This window comes from Mustela erminea, chromosome 20, assembly GCF_009829155.1.
Source record: "Mustela erminea isolate mMusErm1 chromosome 20, mMusErm1.Pri, whole genome shotgun sequence".
Classification (NCBI taxonomy): domain Eukaryota; kingdom Metazoa; phylum Chordata; class Mammalia; order Carnivora; family Mustelidae; genus Mustela; species Mustela erminea.
In genome coordinates, this window is record NC_045633.1 from 31,960,217 (window position 1) to 31,979,966 (window position 19,750).

Here is a 19,750-nt window from a genome sequence, read left to right on the forward strand (position 1 = left end):
TATTCTTGCCGGACCGGGTTAGCCATGTTAGGTGAGGGGGGGACTCCGCCAGGGGTGCAGGGGTGCCAGCTCCAAGATGCAGACGCTGGGGCCTGAGTGCAGGAGTGGGCCGCCCCCAGGCCCGGGCAGGGACATCCTCAGCCCCTCCCCAGACTGTTTTCAGCCAAGGGTGTTGTGTCAACAGCCACGGTGTCCAGGCTGTTTGTGTGGGGACAAGGTAGCCAGTGTGGGTTAAACACCTCAGGGGGCAGGGGCAGAGGAGAAGCCCAGCGTTCAGCCTTGCTCCCAGGAGACCTTCCTCCCTTTTCTGCATTGCCCAGGGACTCTCTAGGCCCTTCAGCTGCTCATTCTTGGGATTCTCCGGGTCTTTCCACCCAGTGACCTTTAACAGCAGAACAGCAAGGAGAGGTGGGGACTGTGTTAGCGGTTTATTTACTTTGAAGACTTCTCTAGAAATATTTCTAGCGGCTGCTGTTCGCCCAGCCGGGCATGGCCTCCCCACCTTCGCCAGGCTCAGACCCCGTCCTGTCCTGGGTCTGTGTTCCCCTTCTCCCTGCCCCTTTCCTCCTCCTCTCGCCGGGGTCTCCTAGAGACCACCGTCCCTGGGGCTCTTCGCCTTCTGTCCCCTTCTCTCAGTATTTTTCTTTATCGCACTTGATCACCTCTCTGTCCCTTGTCCCTCTCTGTTTCCCATTTCCTCTCTGTAGAACCAGTTAGGGGAGGAAGCTGGTCTGGTATGGAGGAGGAGGAGGACCCTTTTCTTACTTGTTCCCCGGCCACCCCAACTCCCTTTCCTAACCAAGAGCACTGAGGCTTGGAGGCGAGACGGAAAGGGCCCTTCAGTCACTCTCTTGCTGTTTGCTTCCCAAGGATCTCCTTACTGCTCGGTGCCCCGGGCCCAGGCCCTCCCTGCGGTCCCCCTCCGTGCGCCCCAGGGCACTCTGTCCAACGTGGACTCCCGCCAGCTCACTGGCCAGGGCAGAATGACCAATCAGAGAAGTGACACTGGGTCAGCCTCCAACTCCAGGACAGAAAACCCGAGTTCCCTGGGCACAGGCCAAGACGAGGACCGCAGCTGTCCTGGCATGGAGTAGCCACTGTGCCGCCTCCCTGGGGCCTCCTGTATCCAGGCGAGCAGCAAAGAATGGAAAAATCCCTGGCCTGCTAGAAGATGTCTGAATGACTGGGCCATGTTCCTCTGACCTCGCCCCCAGCCCGCCCTTGCACGGCCCTGTCTGTGGTCACATGTCCGAACCCCACTGCAGGCAAACCGGGGAACCCCAGGCACACTGTGGAGCTTGCCCAGGCTCCCCCTGGGCTTCTGACCAGGCGGCCGATGCTGTGGCCGTGCTCTGCAGACTAAGAGTCCTGTGGCTTGGCCCCAGCCTTCGGGAAGTCACCTGCCTGCCCCCGTGGGTGAGATCGAAGGAGACAGTCCCAAGGACCACTGTGAAGAACGCCATTCCCCCCACGTTGGGGTCTGGGAGCCATGCGGGGGGAAGGCTGAAGGAAGGAGATGGGGGCGCTCCCTGCGTCCCCCTACACAGAGTGGGGAGAACTCCGGAGTGGGGAGGGAGGGGCTGATGGGAACAGCCCAGCCTGAGTTCCCCAGCCTCCTCCCTCTAGGTTCTTGTCACTGTAATGAGATTCTTCCATAGGGATTTAAGAATGTGGCGATTCCATCCCACGGCTACCCTGCACCCCAAGGAGGGAGGCCGAGAGAGACCCCTGGGCTTGGGAGATGTTCTCACCCAGCAGAGCTGAGGTTCTGCCATTTCCTGTCCCTGGGGAGCAGCTGGCGTTACCAGGGCAACAGGCTAAAATAAATCTTGTCTGGGTAGGGCCAAGGGCAGTGTTGCTAGGGCAACTGATTAGGCCAATTGTTCGGCTCCAGGCTTTTCCTGGTACCCAGCGTGGCTAAATCACCTGGCACTGCCTGCCCAGAACGCAGGTACTCAGATCCCTGCTCCCTCCCGCTCCATCTGTGCCCAGCACTTCTGGGTTCAGTGACACAAGGTGGCCTGGAGCTGGTCCTTGAGGCAGCCATGATTGCACAAGGACTGGGGTGCTGCACGGTGGCCTGGCTGATGGGGAGCGGGGAGGAGGAGGGATGAAGAAGGCGCCTGTGGGTAGCTTCAAAGCACAGCCCATCGAAGGACCTGTGGATGTCCTGTTCCTCCCAGCAGCACCAAGCCTGGGAAGGGGAGGGGCCTCCAGATCTCTTTTTTGCTTGCTGCTTTGCACACCGTAAGTCTGTGAAGACCACACTGGAGGCATTGGCCTTGAACATACTTCTGTCTGGGTGGCCACTTCTAGGTCTGTCGCATACCTGCTTCTCCCTGGCCGATGCCCACCAAAGGCGGTGACTGCCACCAGCCCCAGTGCACGCATGAGCTGACAGCACCTCCCCTGCCCCTTGGGAAGCTATGGCGGACCCGGATGCACCTGGTGGAGGCTCCGGGCACCCCCTGCCTACCAGCCAGCCGCCCACCCTCACCATGCTGGTTGGTGCTATGCACCTCACTCTCAACGGGACCCTTGAAAAGATGGTCAAGGATCCTAGCTTGCTCGCACGCTGCACTATGGCTTCCCCAGTGTTCCAGAAGAGTCCCTCACAGGCCTGGGAAATGGAGAAGTGTCAGTGGGACGGCCTGCCCTCCCAGCTCAGACTGTCATGGCCTCTGGACTAGCCTGAGACAGCGCAGGCCTCCCTTGCCTCCTTATTCTTGTTCTATCCCCTCCTCCCCATATGCCGTCTTCAACAGGGGCCTCGGCTGCGCACTTCCCCCTCCTCTACCCTCCCCGCAGCCCCCGCTTTAGCTCTTACTTGCCACAGAGCAATATAGGAGGTCCTCTAAGGCTCCCACCCAAGCATCAGCTCCTGGGGTGTCTTGCAGAGTGGGCAGTGACTAGAGACATCACCCCTCCACACACACACCCCTGCAGGAGTCTGTGGTCCTTGGAAGGATCAGAAGAGGGGTGGTGTAAAATGTCTGAATCTCAAACCTATCTCAAAATCTTAGGACGGAAGAGGCAGAGAGTATCTCCACCACAGAGTCTGCACCTCTGGTCAGAGCCTTTAGCTGGCCCATGGTGGCATTTGGGGACAGCGGTGCTGAGAAGGGGCTGAGGGCAGTGAGAGGTTTCTTCCCAGGTTCTCCTTCAGTGGCCCCTTGGCTGGAACTCTGGGGGTGTGGTCTATGCACAGGGACCCATCTAAAAGCTCACTTATCTGAAGATCCCTCCTGTCCCCCTAAACGCGGAGAGAACCTGAAACTCCAGCTCTTCTGAAATCAGCACAGCCCAGTGCTTGGTGGCCCTGAGAGCTAGGCTGGCTTGGGAAAAAGAGCATGGGACCATTGTTGGGGGGAACGCAGGTGCTGGACGCCTAGAGTGGGAAGTGGCGGGAACAGAAGGTGGCACCGCCTGTCAGGGCCGTCCCCAAATCGGCAGGACTGCGGATCGCTTCCCGACGCAGTTCCACTCACACTGGCCTCACTTGGCCGCTCCCTTAGCAGTCAGCTCAGATCCGAGGAGACGCCCACGCACTCCCCGCCTCCGCAATCCCAGCCCAAGGGTGCTTGGGGTGGGGTGGAGGCCCGGTCCCCTAGACTTCCCCAATCGGACTTCACTCCCACTGCCCGACGTCCAGCGCCGGGGGCGCGCGAGGGTTAACCCCGCGGGGGTGGGGACTCTGGAGCGGTCTGCAGAGGGAGGGAGGGAACGGGCAGGAGGCGTTTGGAGGCGTGGGGAGCCGGCCAGGGTCGAGCCTCCGAGGAGGCCGCTGGAACCTCGCTGCAGCCAGTGCCGCATACGCCGCGCGCAGCGAGGGGACACCGCAGACCCCCTGCCCCAAACTTCAAGTCCGGAGCAGGGGCGAGACGCTGGGCATCAAGACGGGTGGCAGCCTGTCAGGACGCTGCCCCCTTCCCCGGAGACCGCCACCTCCACCCCGCCTCTGCTGAGTCTCAGCCCCGATTGCCTTTGGCCGGGGATGAAGCCCGGAGGCGGTGGCCCCACGGCGGCCCCGGACTCCGAGCCGGCGGACAGGCCGCTGGTTCTGCCGCGGCCCTGGGCCTGTCCCGCTGACGTACGGCTCTGCGGCCACCTGCGGAAGCAGAAGTCGCAGCGCCGCCGCTTCTTCGTGCTCCGCGCCGACCCGCCGCGCCTCGAGTGCTACGAGAGCGAGAAGAAGTTCCGCGCGGGCCGAGCGCCGCCCAAGCTCAGCGTGAGCCTGGCGGGCGCGTGCACCATCAGCAAGCGCGTGGACGCGCGCCAGCGCCACCTGATCGTCCTCTACACGCGCGACCGCAGCCTGGGCGTGGCGGCGGCCTGCGAGGCGGAGCAGCAGGCGTGGTACAGCGCCCTGCTGGAGGCGCGCGCGGCCGCGGGTGAGGCCCGAGCCTGGGGCGGGCGGGGCCGAGGGCGAGGGGCCGGGGCTTGGGTGATCGCGAGTTTATCCGGGGTTGTCCCTCCCTGTAAGTCTCCGAAATCAAGTTCAAATATGAAGCGTTTACACGTGTTTAGTTCTCGGGGCAGTGACTCCAACCGCCCCGGCCCAAGAGCCCCTGTGACCGGCCCCCTTTCTCTCCAGGTCCCAGCCTCCACGAGGACCCCGGCGCCTGGATTCTCGCTCCGTTTCAGGACGTCTGGCCCGTGACGCTGCGGCCCAAGGGACTGGGGCGAACACAAGGCCTGGGCAGCGGCCGCTACCGCCTGTGCCTGGGTTCGGGGGTGCTGAGCCTGCTGCGGAAGCCCAAGGGCAGAGGCTCTGGGGACACCCAGGCTTCGCCTCCGCCGCCCGCCCTTCGCCTGTCCCTGCTCAGCGTGCGCCGCTGCGGCCACGCAGACTCCTTCTTCTTCTTGGAGCTCGGCCGCTCGGCGCCCACGGGTCCCGGGGAGCTGTGGCTACAGGCGCCCGACGCCCTGGTGGCCCAAAGCATTCACGAGACTGTACTGGCCGCCATGAAGCGACTCGGGGAGGGCGGTGCCACTGGCAGGGCTGAGCCACTGCCAAGGGATCCCCCGACCGGCGCTTACAGACCCTCTGCCTCCCAATCTTCTACGACCCTGGCCTCGATAGCCCAGTCAAGCGGCGGGAGCCCTCGCGGGGGCATCGGGGAGAGAAACAGGAAAACCCTCCAGATGCTGGCAAAGGCAGCCTCGCACCCCAAGGACTTGGAGCTGGGAGGGGGCTACGTAGCCATGGGAGCGGGGAGCAACTATGAGCCCATGGGGGGTGGCGAAGCGGGTGGCTACATGGTGATGGCACCCCCTGGCCCTGCGGCCTCTGTCCACACAACCCCCCACGACCAGCTCCAAGTTTGCCAGGGCACCGAATACGTTCCCATGAGCCGCTTTCTGCCAGGGTCCTTGTTCTCCAGCTCCCTGCCCGGCTCCTATGAGCTCGGAGCTGGGGAGTCTGGACCTTCCTTTCAAGGACCCCGTCGCAGCATGGGGGAATGTTGGGGACCAGCAGGGGCGCATCCCTCCTTGCAGCCGCCCTCAGAGCTAGCAGGGGAGTACGTGTGCATCAAGTACGTGGCCCCTGACTACTTAGGAATGGGCACTGCCACACAAGAACCCCCCAACGGCCGCCTCAATTACGCTGACCTGGACCTGATCCCTTCACTGGAGGTTCGAGGCGACAGCAGGAACCCACAACACAGCTATGCCCGCATCGAGTTCCAGAACCTCAGGGAGGCTCCGGTGAGACGTGGGCAGCTCCGCCCTGTCTAGCTGAGGGATGGATGGGGAGGAAGAGAGAGAACAGGGCCAAGTTATGAATGCCTTCCTGCCTGCTCCCCTCAGCCCCTCAAACTGTTCCCAAAACAGAGGGGCTCTCAGGCCCCCTAGGACCTGCTCTCAGGTCAGCCCTGGCCCCCAACCCTGCCCCCAATGACTGGTCCCACAAGGACCTGCTCCTCCCCACCCCGCACCTGCAGGGCCTGCCTAGTATCTCCTCGAAGCCAAAGAACTAGTCCCGGCCCCAGGGTCCCAGAGCAAGAGGCTGAAGCACCAGGTATCTTGTCTCTACTGCTTCCTGAAAGTGTTGTGCCACTCCCTTCCTCCCTAATTTCCCTCTTCCAGTGACAACACAATCACAATACAACTCAAGTGTTCGCACAATCCTCCCTTCTCTGGAGCCGGGTGGACCTGAGAGCCTTCTTGCTTCCATATCCTTGTCTTCTGTATACTGTACTGTGGACCCCCCACACCCTATGCCCTATACCCTATTAAAGTGATCCTGCTTGGTCAGCCTCGAAAGGCCTTAGATCTATGGATTCCCCTGCCCCCTTGCAGGGGTGACCGATGAGTAACGAGAGTTTGAGAGGCGGACAGCCTAAGCCACGTACAGGAAGAGACCCCATCCCTGTCTCCATGCCCCACTCAGGCTACTCACTTGCTACAAGGAGCTTGCTTGCAAACCAAAACACTGTTTTATTGTCAACAGAACCTGCGGGGGGGGGGGGGACCCACAATGCCCACAGAAGAGCTGTGTTCAGTGGGCTTCCGGAGTTCGTGGGACAGACGGGTCAGTGCAGCGAGAACAGCCGGGCCCGCCACTGGGGCCTGGGTGGTCAGATACGGGGTCTGGGGAGCCAGCAGGGGGCGTGGGAGCCCCCGAGGAGGCAGGTCTCGGAGCCCCCTGGCTCATCTGCAGGAGGCCAGTGAGGGCGATCAGCTCAGGCCCACTGAGCCAGGCGGTGGAGCCGCCCGGGGAGGGGGTGCGAAGGACCCAGGGAGTCATGACAGGAGGTGGGAGCAGCAGCTTCAGAGAGCCCACGACCTGAGGAGAACGAATGGAGAAATGTCTCCTCCCAAGCCCTGCGGGGGGAGTGGCCCGAGGCCGGGGCAGGAATTACACTGACCTGCTGAGGGGCCTCGGACAGGTACAGCGGGACACGCTGGCCACAGGGCAGCAGCGGGTCTGACAGAAAGACATCTTCACGGCACATCACTGGGAGCCCTGGGGAGGAAAAGCCAGGAGGGCAGCAGGCTGGGGTTCCCACACCAGCGAGGGCCGCACTGGTTCCCAGACGAGCTCACGCAGGGAACCTCCAGAGCCTGGGGGACCAAGCAAAGTACCTGCGTCCCTGGGCACGTGCTCTGCGTTCTGATGCCCTGTTGCTGGGGCCCGGGGCCTGAGGTCCCGGCCTGACGCTGCCTCATACAGTGGCCAGAATGAGGGATGACACAAAGTCCGGCCTGAGAAGGAGGCGCCTGACGCACAGCTGGGCCCCTGTGCCAGAGGCAGGAAAGATGGATCCCTGCAGCTTCGGCCCCCTCCCGGGGCACCCCTGCCCCCTCCCAAGGCCTGGGCCACAGATACTCCCAACTCACCCACACCAGCCGGGGTCCTGCTTTAGCCTTGTAGCTGGGGTCCCACGGTGCTAGGACCGTCATCCTTGAGGGGGCCACCTCCCAGGCCATCTGGGGCGGCAGGGCAACTGCAGGGGTGGGGTTGAAGAGATTAAAAGAGGCTCAGGAGTCCGTGGAAAGGTGTCTGGGGCGGTAAAGACTGCAAGGCCTGTACCTACCTGGGGTTCCCCGGAACTGCTCGGGAGCCAGGCCTGGGGGGGTCCGGGGCAGCAGCTGCTCTCTCCGGGTCCAGGAAGGCCTTCGGGACCGGGGCTGCGGGCTGGGAGGGGGAGGTACTGAGGTGCAACCACCGTCACAGCCTCCCCCTCATCTGGAGGCAGGGCCGGGGGGGTCTGGGGCAGGGAGTCTGAGCACACCCGGTCCTCAGTGTGGGCGGCGGAGGTTTCCTCCCACGGTGGGGCCCCCTGTCGGATTTCCCTGCGGCGGGGCCCCTCACCTGTCCTGTGGGGGCGTTCCTGGCTCCCCCAGTCCTTCCTCTCCAGAGCTCCAGACCTCGCCGGGGTCACTGCCCGCCGAGGGGCCTTGTTTCTCGGGCGCCTGCTCTTTGCCCGCGTCCCACAGCGGAGGCGGCCGGGGCAACATGCCGCGTCTGACGGGGAGGGCAGCGCGGGCAGCAACTCCGGGCCCCGCGTCCGCACTGTCTACACCGTCCACGCCGTCCACGCCGTCCACGCCGCCCGCGCCTCCCACCTCGCTCCTCCCGGACCCACGAGGCTCCCTCCTCCCGCGGCGGCCCGCCCTCTCGCCGCCCCGCGAGCTCACGTCGCCGGCCCACCTCGCGGGGCCTCGCGACCACGCCGGCGCCCAGCGCGTTTCCGGGCCACGTGGCGCGCGCTCCCGCCGGGGTCTCGCGGGCGCCCCCTGGCGGCGGGGCTGGCGGGGTCCGCGCGCCTTCGGCCACGGAAGAGCGGCAGCGCCCCGCGGCAGGGCCACCTCCTTTCCCACGACGCACGGCATTCATTCGCAGACGGACACACACACGCATACCCGAGGGGCAACCTATAGGGCCCGGCTTCTTTATTGCACTTGACACAACATCTGGGACCGTCTTCTATCCTAGACCCTCCGCCACACCCAGGGGCGGCCAGGGGCCTCGCTGGGCCTTGCTGGGCCGGCCGGCTTCCAAACCCCTGGGCGGGCCGAGGGGCACCCAAGTAACAGGGCCAAGCCTGAGGCCGCCCTCACCGGAGTCCTTGCTAGGGAGCAGAGCCGGACGCGGCTGTCTTCTCTGTTCCTGGGTTCCCGGCCGGATGGGAGCCCTTTGACCCGACCTCGACCCCTATGGCCGTTCCAGCAGTGCGTGGATGACAGCAGCGATGTAGGGGAGGCCCCTTCCCGGGGCCCCCTCCTCTTCCAAGATGTGGTGGGGCTGGCACAGGGACTCCTGGGGGGAGGGGCCCGGGTTAAGTGCCCGTCACCTTGTTCTCTGGCTTTCCTGTCCTTCTCAAAAGGCAGGGGGGGAGAAACCCTACAGAAGCCTGGGCAAACAAGGCTGACAGGATGGCCCTTCCAGGTGGAGGTGGCAAAGGTCAGGGGCACCCTGGACATGGGTTGGGGACAAACGAGATACAAGGAAGCTGCCAGCAGGTGACAGAAGGGCGATGACACAGGAGGCCAAGGCTCAGGGGAGCAGAGACCTCTCATTTCCAGAGGGAAATGCTGAAACAGGCAGGCTGACAAACAAAGCCCCTGGGGCATGGCCAGGGCTGGGCCTGGCCACAGCAGGAGCAGACGCAAACACACACACACAAGAGGCGGCCACGGTCTGTACAATTTATACACAGAGACAGGGACCCAGCCTGGGCCCCTGTATCCCCTACAAATATAGAGTTCTCTCTACAAAATATAGATAATTTAGCTCCCCAGAACAATGTGGGGGGTGGGGGAGGGACGGCAAAAGGAGGAAGGTTGAGATCAACCCCCTGAGGGAGCAGAGGGCATGGTCTGGAGGGATGAAGGCACCATCAGCACTGAGAGGGGAGGGAGGGGGCGGGGCTACAGGAGGGTGGCCAGAGGCTGGGGGCCCAGGGTCTGGGTACACCAGAGTGGGGCCTCTGAGGTCAGTGTTTGTGAGGGGAGGGGGCTCACTAGTGTCTTTGGTAGGGGCTGAAGGCACCACTGGTAGGGACCGGGGTCGCACAGGAGTCATAAATAGAAATAGGGTGATGGGGGCGGGGAGAAAGGGTGACTTCAGGTCCTAGGAACCCAGGAGCCGAGTGTAGACGACAAAGAGCAGCAGCATGAGGACCACGTAGAAGAAGATGAAGCCGCCCAGACCAGAAGGGGGCCAGACGGGCGGGGGGGCCCTGCCCCCCACCCGCTTCACAGCCTCCAGGGTGGTCCATAGCCCCTGGGCAGTGCCCTGGAGGAGATCCGAGGGCGAGCACAGGTCGGCCTAGGGAGGGAGTAGGGACAGACGGACAAGGACAAAGAGCAGACGTCAGCAGCAGCAGCAGCAAGACAATCCTTCCCACCCCCTGCCCTCACGTGCCAGGGGCTGAGCCACGCCCACATGCGCAGTGCAGGGCAGGGACACATGCAGGGCAGGGACACATGCAGGACGGGGACTTGCGGACATGCTTCTTTCTGGGCAGCAGACACCCCTGTGAATGGAGCCCCGCCACCCATGCGGAGTGCTCAGCTGAGCCCGGAACGTCGCCACCCTTTATAGTAGGGATCTGCCCTGGGCTCCCCAGAATATACCCCCCATACCTCAGGCACCCCCATTTTTCGACAGGCTTCTAAGAAACTCTCCACATTTTTCCGAGACTTGAGAGCACTAAGTTTTGGCTGGGGGAGCGTGAGAAAGGAAAAGAAGGAGAGAGTGAGGGAGAGGCCCTGGCCGTCCTCTGTCCCATCCCCTGCCTCCCGCCCGGGGACAGAACTGACCACAGCAGGTGAGGGCACGTGGATGAAGGGCACGGAGCGGGGCCGCAGCTGGTTGGCCAGCTGACACAGGATGACCCCATTGGCCAGAGCTTCTGCCAGGTCCTCGGGCAGGGGCCGCTGCAGCCTTGACTCAAGGACCTGGGAGGCAGGAGGATGGGGGAGGGGTCAGGTTCGCTGGGGACTCCCGCCTGTCCCCTTGTGTCCTCAGTGGAAGCACCCACAGGGTACGGTGGGAAGCCAGGGAACTCGAGGAGGCTGAGCGGCCCACCGTGCCCGGCCCCGCAGATCCCACCTCTCTTACCTGGCGCAGCTGTGCCATTAGCTCCTTTTCATCCAGAAGCTGGGGGGATCGCCGAGGTCTCAAAACACAGTCTGGGGAGGAAGGGCCTGGAGAAAGGGGAGGAATGTGGGCTTGTCTCTGTCAACCGCAGCCGACTTCCTAGCTGGGTCACAGTGTCTGGCACTCCCATCTCCTGCCTCCGTGCTTGTGGGATTTTCAACACAAAGGACAATAGACTAGCGAATTCCCGGGCCAGAAGGGGAGTCCGCAGCCCAGGGCTGAGGGCTGGGTTAACGCCGGGGACAGGGGAAACCCACCTGAGCCACTCTGCGAGGAAGAACGGAAGAGGAAGCTGTTTGGTCTCTGAATGGAGCCGAGTGGCCGGGGAGCAGGCACTGTCGCTGGGGGCCAGAGCCAGAGACCGGTCAGAAAAGACACCCTTCAGAGTTCCCCTCTTCCCTCAGGCCCCCAGGCCCCAGCCACCCCCTCACCTACAGAGTCCCGCCTCCTCTTCCCCCAGTCCCTGTCCCACCTGGTCCAGCCGCAGGAGGGGGGTCCTGGGAGGTGGGGGCGGGGGCGGGGGCTCCCTGTCCTCCTGAAGCTCCCGGCTGCGTGGCACTGGACTTCGGCATGCCACTGAGGACAGACAGGAAGCGAGTTAGAGGGGATGGCCGGGGCACGGCGTGCAAGGCCAGAGCTCAGGGAGGTGGGTCTGCGAAGACACATACTCATAGGAGGCCTGAGTGGACGAGGCAGCGGCCCCTCCGCCAGCAGCCCTGATCCCCAGCTTCAGAAAACTGGAAAATGAAGGACATGTGGGGTCAGCAGCGCAGGCAAGGGACCCGCCAACCCCAAGGGGCAGAGGAGCTTCTGAGGACCCATTTCCCCTCATTTCCAGGCCCCCCGCCCAACCCTGCCCCCTTGCCCACACCTGTCCTTCCTGGGGGCCCCCCACAGCGCACTGTGCTGCTGGTGCTGCTGCTGCTGCCGCCGCTCCCGCTCCTGCCACAGCTGCAAGGTGTCGGGGCGCCGCCGCTCCTCCCCGGCCGGCTCCTCCCGCCTGTGGGGCAGAGGCAGGACCAGTGAGGCAGAGCCGGGTCCGGGGACGGAGGGAGGCGGAAAGGTGCGGGGTCAGGTGGCTCCGGGGTACCTGCTGCTTGACGCCTTCTCGGTGTCCCCCGCCACAGGGCTTAATTCTGGTGGCCGCTGCTCCTAAGGAAGGAGCAGCAGGAGATGGAAGTGCTCCCCCAAGCCTGCGCCGCTCCCCGCCCCCCACAGGTCCCTTGCACACTGCACAGGACCTGCACGCGGCCAGGAACGGGACCCTCACCTCAGCAGCGCCTCGCTCCTCGTCCTCCCCAGGCACGTGGCTGTCAATGAAGTCGATCTGCTCAGGGTCTCCGTCAGCTGGAGAGGCCAGGGCATGTCAGCAAGCCTCTGGAGGCCTTTAGGCACTCGTACCTTACCCCCCACCCCATACCCTGACCCCACCACTCACCAGAGCCATCCTCTCTCCGCTCCCTGGGCCCCCGAGGCTCCCGGGCCAGCTCTGAGATCCGGAAGGACAACTCCGAAAATTCATCTGTTGACTAGAAATGCAAAAACGGGAGCGAGCTGCGCTGTAGTGCTGGGGGTTCGTGGGGTTCATGCCCCTGGGGTCTGCTGCTGAGCCAGCCCTTCCCCGAGATACCTGGGCAAGGGAAAAAGACCACTCCAGACACGAACAGTCACCCTGATACTCCCAGGCACCAAGCACAGGGTCCTGACTCAGAGTTTCTCCCCCAGAGCCAAGACCCCCAATGTCCCGTGGAAGGGAGGCCCTTACCTCATTCCCGGACCACCTCTTGCTGCCACTGTCGACGCTGTGGAAGCCTGAGTCCAGCCCACCATCGTACCGACGTCCAGGAAATAAGTCCTCAGCAGGGCTGGTGGCCGCCGGGGAGAGCCAGTCAGTCCAGCACCGGGCAACAAGCCCTCTCGCCCTCCCACCAAAACCCACGAGTCCGTGCTGCCAGGAACGGGCAGGAAGTAACCAGGCGCTTGCTTCCTTCCCACTTGGGACTTACCAGGGACTGAAACTCGGGGGGCGGGAAGGGGCCAGGTCCCCCAGCGCAGACCCCCCACGCCGCCCAGCTTCTGTCGACAAGTATTTGAAGATGTGAAGTTTCCCCTTCAGACAGATCTAGGTATAAAGAGGCACATGGTAGGGGTTAAGGGAAGGGGGCTCCCCCGGATCCTGCCTGGCTACTCAAGGGACTCATCTCCCAACTCCTACCCGTTCCCAGCCCCGTCCCCATGGTCTAGGGCAACCCGCCCCCCTCACCTGAGCCGGAGGGCTCTGCAGGGGGTTGCTGTCCAGCAGAATGACCTGCAGGTGCCTGAGGCGGCAGAAGGAGACCGGGATGCGGGAGACACGGTTACAGGAGAAATCCAGGCGGACAAGAGGAAGATCCCCCAGCTCTGGGGGTGGGTGAGGGAAGAGTCAGGAGCCTGCCCAAGGGTGGGGCCTTGTGTTCACTTCCTCTGCCCTCTGCTCTGGCCCACTCGCCACCCTTGGGGCCACCACGTCCTCTGGCCTGGCTGGCTGGCTGAGGGTGTGCCCCGAGAACAACCTCCCTGCTCCCCTTCCTGCTTGAATCGGGCCCACCTCCAGGCCTCCCCTCCCCAAGCTCCTGCCCAGCTCATGGGCTTCTCTCTCCTCTGCCCCCCGACCTACCCCATACTCCGGCCATTCCTTCATCCCTGACTGACCGCCCCAAGACCCAAACTGCGACACTGCACATGGTCAAAAACCATGACTTGCAGCGGAGGCTGCTGAGGGTGAGCGGACCATGACCTGCGCAAAGGCACCCAAGCAGGAGGGGCCGGCATTCCCACCGGAACTTTACGAGCTAAGCCCTTCCCACCCCAGGCAAGGCTGTGGCCACCCACACGAAAGGGTGCCCTTTTTCTACTTCGGACCACATTTCCCATCTCACAACCCACCCTCGCACCACATCAGACAACCTCCAGCCCTGTGAACCCCCTCATGTGTGAAAATAAAGCCAGAAAGGCTTCTGGGCCTTTCCACGTGCTGTTTGCTCAGCTGGGACAGGCAGTTTTGTGACCATCTTTCAAAGTGCAGCTCCAAGTGTTGCCTCTTCCATGAAATCTCTCCAGAGACAGGTTGGAATTTACTGCTCCTTCCTCTGTGTCCCCAGGGCATTTTTGCTTGGGTCTCTCTTATGGTCACATAAGATCAAACTATGTGATCGGATCTCTGATCAAATGCTTGTTTACAGTGCTACCGACTTAGCAGGAAAGAGGGCCAGAGTAGAAGGAGGGGGAGCCCAGAGAAAATGGGTGACCACCTGACCGCCTCTCTTGTTCTTTATTTTTCATATTTTTATTTTTTAAAGATTTTATTTATTTATTTGACAGAGAGAGAGACCACAAGTAGGCAGAGGGGCAGTCAGAGAGAGAGGAGGAAACGGGCTTCGTGCTGAGCGGAGAGCCCGATGCGGGCCTCGATCTCAGGACCCTGGGACCATGACCTGAGCTGAAGACAGAGGCTTTAACCCACTGAGCCACCCAGGCGCCCTCTTTTGTTCTTTAAAACCAAGATGTGCATGGCTCCGGCTCCCATCTTTCCTACCTGGCCCTGGCTTGCATCTCTTGCCACATCCGTGCCCGGCAGTGCTCCCTCCCACCCGCACGCTTTGCACATGGGTTCCCTCTCCCTGGGATGCATTAGGAAGGAGAACCTTCCTTCACAGGTCAGCTCCTGCCACCCCTCGGGGCGGCGGGGGGCAAGTCTTCCTCAAGCTCCCCGAGCAGGGCCACAAGCCTCCCTCCAGCTCCGGCAGCTCTTTCCATGGCCTGCTCTAGCACGTCCCTCCACTTGTCTCTCCCCGGGAAGCCCGGACATTTTCAGAGTTGGCCCTAGGTGGGAGTGACATCCCCGTCTACCTGACCCCCACCTAAAACACAGGATGCACACAACAGTGCCGGCCGAATAAGGGAAGGGGCGCCTGCTTTGGAGCAGAGGCTATCAAATGTTGGAGTGGATCACAATTAGCTCATTCAACTGGGGTCGGGGGCTGCTTGGGCTCCAGCTCATGGCTCCACTGACTCGCAATCTTTGGGGGAGGAGGCACAGGGCATCATCTGACTCAGGTGCCCGAGAGCTTCCACTGGCTGAGTGATGGCCCTGGGTGGCCCTGAAGGTCCCTTCCAACCTTGGGATTCTGCAGGGTGCCAACCCACTTACCCACTCTCCTTTCTGTGCCTTGTTCCTCATTTGTGAAGATAAAGTTAATAACCCATGCCTTGTCAGCCTCAGAGGGATGCCAGTCAAGAACAAATAATTTAGTTTGTCTTATACACTGCAAAACCCTGGGCACCTAGGTCGGTGATGTTGAAGAGTCTTCGGGACTTCTCCAGTGCAGACATACACACTCTCTCCACACCCCCACACCCCCACCAGATCTCTATTCTCCTCACCATCGGGCAGGGTGCTGAGCTGGTTCCTGCGCACACTGAGGTCCCGCAGGGAAGGGAGACTGCACAGCTCCGCCGGGAGGGCCTGCAACTCATTGCCGCTCACATCCTGCAATGAGGAAGGAAGTAGGCCAGGAGCCACGAGACCAGGGGCATCAGAAACTGCCTCCAGCCCCTGGCCACGTTCTTCGGTGCCCCCCTCCCCAAACTCTCCAAAGGCCCCTGGTGCCTGGCTCGAAGGCCCCCCTTCTTGCCCTGCCCTCACAAGCTGCCGCAGGCTTCCCAAGGCGCTGATGTCGGGAGGCAGAGCCCCTAGTTTGTTGTTGCTGATGATGAGCACCCTCAGGGGCAGCTGGCAGATGTAGGGTGGCAGCGACGACAGCTGGTTTCGGCTGTGGAAGGGAGAAAGGCATGGGGCTCACTCCCCAGGCCCGGCAGCCCCGTGCTGCCCTCTCTCCAGGGCACTGGGAGGGGCACTCAGGGTACGGTGCGCTGGGAGGGACTTGGGGCTCCCACCCTCTGCCGGCCATGCCTCCCTACCTGAGGTTGAGGTAGGTAAGGGCTGTGAGATTCCCCAAGGCTGGATTCAGGCATCTCAGGCAATTGTGGTAGAGGCTCAGGCCCTCCAGGGACACCAGCTGGCACGCTGCCTCCGGCACCTCGGGGAACCGGTTCCGGGACAGGTCTAGGAGAAGCAAGACATCAGGGGAGAGCTGGGGACAGGCCCAGCCCCTGGACAGAAGGGCCCTCGACTTTCCCAGAGCCAGCTGCCCAGCAGTCCGCCTCCCCGCTGGACCTAAAGAATCAGGCCTGTAAACCTGGGCTCCCTGGAGAGAACAAAGCTTTCTGCAAAACCGAGCACATTCAGAGCATTAGCAGAACAGCAAAGGCCGCAGGGTCACTGGGCTGGAGAAGCCCACACTCAGGACAAACCACCTTCAGATACACAAATGAAGGGCTATCCTGGAAAGGGTAACTGGCTTCTAGAACTCTTGCGGTTCCTGCTGTTGCTCCAAAGGAAGCAGCAAGGTAATGGGCCAGGCGGCTCAAACTGACTATGGGCAGCTGCCCGGGGAGACCACTGAGAAAGCTAATCCCTCTTCGCCCCTCCACGGGGGCCTCGTCCCCAGCCTCAACCTCTTTTCAACACAGGGGAGAAGCCAAGGGTCATTAGAGTCTGGCTCTAGAGAATATGTAAGGCTCCTGGCACACTGGACAATGGCTATTCATCAGCCCCTCGGATCAGCAAGCCAGCTCCAAAGGTCTGTGAAGGAACAGACACCCGAGGACCAGGAGGGGAAGGCGAGCCGACCAGGCTGGAGGCGGAAGCTGGAGTCCTCAGGTCCCTCCCACCCCAGCCTCTTCAGGACCTCTTTCCCACCCTCTCCCAGTCCCACTGGCTCCCCTCTACTTCCTGTCTTACCGACCCAGGCTTCAGGCGCTCAGCACTTTTGCCTGTGTCTTGGTGTGGGTGAGGAGCGGGGAGGACGGTACCGCTTATTTCAAGGGGTCGCTTGCTACTCCAATGAAAGGAGGCAGGCATGGGGTTTCTGCCAGTCTGGGGACACTAACCGCTCAGAGCTCTGCAAGCCTGGGTTTCTGTTTCCTCTCCTCCCCTGCACAGGGAGGGGCCCAGGGCCTGCAGGGGGATGGCCCTGGCGATAGAACTTCAGTGAGCTTCTTAGGCAGCCCTCCCCAGGAAGGCGTGAGCCAAAGCTGATGGGAGGGAAGCTGGGGTCTATCCCCCAAGGAAATGAGTCTTGTGACAGGAAATGGAGTAGAAACAATCTATCAGGTTCTGTGTCGGTGTCTGGTGGGCCCTATGTTTACCAGGGCGGATGACAGCCCGAGACACCAGGCCTCCTTTTTTCTCCCTCTCTGCTCACAGCCCTGGTGTGCAAGGAGAGAAGACCCTTCAAGGGAGAAGGGCAGGTTGCCCCGAGGCGGAGGTGGCCAGATGCAGTCGTCCTGTTTGCCCTCCACCGCCTGCTCTCCGTGCACCCACACAGGTGTGCGTGCGCACTTGTGCGTGCTGGGCATGAAGCTGGGGGAGGACGAGATGGGGCAAAAGCTCGGAGCGGAAGGGAGCCCAGGCTGGAGGAGGCAGGGCACAGGAGGCACAGGATGTGGTCTATAAGGCTGTGAGCTGCACTTCTCCTTTGCGAGAGCCGCCCCTCCCCGCCATCTCAGGATTCATCCTGCTTTCGGGGGCCCCAAGGAACAGAGTCCAGAGGATATCAGAGACCTGTGCCATAGGAGATATGCAGGGAAAACAATGCTTCAGAAAGAGCGGAGAAAGGAGGAGAGGGCTCAAAATAATTTAGCGGAGTGTTGGAAGTGTTTGGTCTGGGCGGTAGGGCGAGGTGTAGAGGACAGGGTCCACGCAACCCTGACTGTCACTTCCCTTTTCCACCCCAAACTATCAGCAATCTGCTTGGGGAGAGGGATCAGAGGAGAACGTTCTGGATAAGACAGAGTCCACCTGGCCTACAACCTGGGTCCAGAAAGGACTCAGGATTTCTGCATGGAGAGCGGGGCGGGGAGAGGCCCTCGGGAAGCGAGGATTTTCCCGCTCCAACACACAAGCTCACTCAGAAGGGCCTGCACCCCGAGCCGGAATGCTGGTGGAGGAGCGTGGGAGGGGGCAGGAGCTGGGAGGGGCCAGGGAGTTCTTGGTAGTTTTCCCCAGGAGTCCACTCACAGAGGCAGAGCCCTAAGGAAGTCAAGAATAACATTTGGTCTTTGTCAAAAAACAAGCAAGGGGGAGGGGAAAGGGAACAGACGGCGAGTGTCACACAGCTGCTGAGGTCAATCTGAAGCTTGGGGGGGTTAGGCGGCTGGGGGAGACGGAGAGGGAGAGGAATGGCTCCTGGGGCTCACTCGGTCCCTGAACTCACTCTCTGCATGGCGGCAAAGGGAGTTTACCCAGCAACCCAAGTAACGTGGAGAAGTTTAAACCGGTCCTTCCCAGAGCAGTGGAGAAAACAGGGCCGGTGCCCTCCTGCATGTTTGCAGGTGAGAAGGCACCTGCTGGAGAAGAAACGCAACCAGTCTCCGAGCAGTGTCCCCGGGAGGGAAGGCACTCACCCAGCCCCAAGTCCCACCCTGGGCTAGGCTGGGGTGGGGCTTCGGGAATGCAGGCCTCCTCCCCGCTCCCAATCTCCACCCCCCAGCTGCCAGCCCAAGGTCATAGGTTGTTGCCTCCTGAGCAGCTGTGGCCTGACTCACCTGTCATGGTAGAGTCCCCCACACCCTGCCCTCAAGAGACACCAGGAAGGGGGCGCCTGGGTGGCTCAGTGGGTTAAAGCCCCTGCCTTCAGCTCAAGTCATGATCCCAGGTCGTGGGATCGAGCCCCGCATGTGGCTCTCTGCTCAGCAGGGAGCCTGCTTCCCCCTCTCTCTGTCTGTCTCTCTGCCTGCTTGTGATCTCTATCAAATAAATAAGCAAAATCTAAAAAAAAAAAAAAAAAAGAGAGAGAGAGAGACACCAGGAAGGAAGGAGCACGATTAGAGGGATCTGTGAGTGGGGGAGTAGAAGGACAGTGGGACAGTCTCTAGTCGCGCAGCACTCCTAGCCAGGAGATAAGATTTCCTTCCTTTCAGCAACTGCCTCATGTCCCTCCCTCTAGGGGAAAGCAGAAGCTGAAACGGGAATTCTAGGGTCTCTATGAGGTCACAGGCTCCCCAGTGACCTCACACACGCGAGAAGGAGGGGGAGTCTCGGATAAGGGGGTCAGGAATAATAGATGGAAGAGCTCGAGGAGAAAAGAGTTAGGGGACATGGAATATTTGCTTCTTTCCCATAGGCTAGCGGGGTGAAGAGTCGAGAGGGCCTGCGACCTTAGGGGGCGGGACAACAGGCACGGTAAACAGCAACACCAGGTTGTTAGGGGCAAATGCTAGGGAAGAGAAGGGCCTAAGACTGCTCGCATCTCGGTGGAACGGGGGGCGGGGGAGAGTTGGGAGACGAAGTGGAGGAAGATAAAGGAGTCCTCAGAGGGGGCTCGTGGGGGCCGCTTTAAGGGACGATCAGAACTGAGGTTGAGGAGATCATGAAAATGAGTCAGCCCGGTGAGGGGCGGGACCGTTCTACAGGTGCGCAGCTATGCAAATAAAGAGAAGCAGAAGACCGGGGAATTCTCCCAACGCTCGGCCGGGGCGCTGGGCGTTCCGTGCAAACGAGAAACGCGTTCATTGTCTGGTAGTTCTCAAAGTGGGGAGGGGGAGGTAGCAGAGTTATGCAAATCGGCGGGGTCGAGAACCCCGACGGTCAGGTGAAGGGGCGGGCCAGACTCCGGAGCCCGGTGAGAAACAAGCCAGGGGCGGGGCTATGCAAATGAGGGTCCCGGCTGGGGTAGGGGGGCCGGGTGCACTCACCAGCCTGGGTGATGTCTGACAGGTCGTAGCTGCGGGCCGCGCCCCGGGGGAAGTGCTTCAAGCGCCGGTTAGATAGGTTCAGGGTCCCGGTGGCCACGGCCTCCTCTAGGGCCCGCTCTGCACTGCGGCTCCCGGGCAGACCCGGAGACCCTGGAACGGAGGTCGTGGCTGCCGCCTCCTCACCCCCGGCGGCGAGTGGGGCCGCTACCGCCGCCGCCATCCGCTCCCGGCGGCTCCCGCTGCCTGACTGACGGGACCGGCCGTCCCTCCTTCCCCCTCCCCCTCCTCGGAGCCGCCGTAGTCGCTTCAAGAGGGCGGAAACGGGCTCAGGGACCCGGCGAA

The 19,750-nt window shown here is 62.1% G+C and overlaps 3 protein-coding genes across 5 annotated transcripts; 1 reads left to right on the plus strand and 2 right to left on the minus strand.

Annotated features, from left to right (window-relative positions):
* Nucleotides 1–16: 16 nt before the first annotated feature.
* LOC116581151 (insulin receptor substrate 2-like) lies at nt 17–6,263 on the plus strand. Of its 2 annotated transcripts, XM_032328203.1 has the most exons (3): nt 3,282–4,391; nt 4,595–5,709; nt 6,091–6,263. In XM_032328203.1, the coding sequence occupies exons 1-3, from the start codon at nt 3,995–3,997 to the stop codon at nt 6,091–6,093; spliced, it is 1,515 nt and encodes a 504-aa protein (XP_032184094.1). In that variant the 5' UTR covers nt 3,282–3,994; the 3' UTR covers nt 6,094–6,263. The 2 variants fall into 2 exon arrangements, with proteins under 2 accessions (XP_032184095.1, XP_032184094.1); XM_032328204.1 differs by having other exon boundaries at nt 17–4,391; nt 4,595–6,263.
* Nucleotides 6,264–6,421: 158 nt separating this feature from the next.
* On the minus strand, nt 6,422–8,660 carry SAP25 (Sin3A associated protein 25). The gene is made up of 7 exons (XM_032328217.1): nt 8,569–8,660; nt 7,820–7,972; nt 7,542–7,642; nt 7,345–7,451; nt 7,090–7,243; nt 6,873–6,970; nt 6,422–6,790 (listed from the first exon to the last, which is right to left on the minus strand). Exons 2-7 carry the CDS (start codon nt 7,963–7,965, stop codon nt 6,503–6,505), a joined length of 894 nt encoding a protein of 297 aa, XP_032184108.1. The 5' UTR covers nt 7,966–7,972; nt 8,569–8,660; the 3' UTR covers nt 6,422–6,502.
* Nucleotides 8,638–19,716, minus strand: LRCH4 (leucine rich repeats and calponin homology domain containing 4). Of its 2 annotated transcripts, none has more exons than XM_032328198.1 (18): nt 19,409–19,713; nt 15,572–15,716; nt 15,297–15,423; nt 15,035–15,140; nt 12,876–13,012; nt 12,619–12,734; nt 12,378–12,477; nt 12,051–12,141; nt 11,883–11,959; nt 11,703–11,764; nt 11,484–11,612; nt 11,281–11,349; nt 11,085–11,188; nt 10,870–10,953; nt 10,574–10,659; nt 10,273–10,410; nt 10,096–10,173; nt 8,638–8,767 (listed from the first exon to the last, which is right to left on the minus strand). In XM_032328198.1, exons 1-18 carry the CDS (start codon nt 19,626–19,628, stop codon nt 8,663–8,665), a joined length of 1,974 nt encoding a protein of 657 aa, XP_032184089.1. In that variant the 5' UTR covers nt 19,629–19,713; the 3' UTR covers nt 8,638–8,662. The 2 variants fall into 2 exon arrangements, with proteins under 2 accessions (XP_032184089.1, XP_032184088.1); XM_032328197.1 differs by lacking the exon at nt 8,638–8,767 and adding an exon at nt 9,143–9,778 and having other exon boundaries at nt 19,409–19,716.
* Nucleotides 19,717–19,750: the final 34 nt, after the last annotated feature.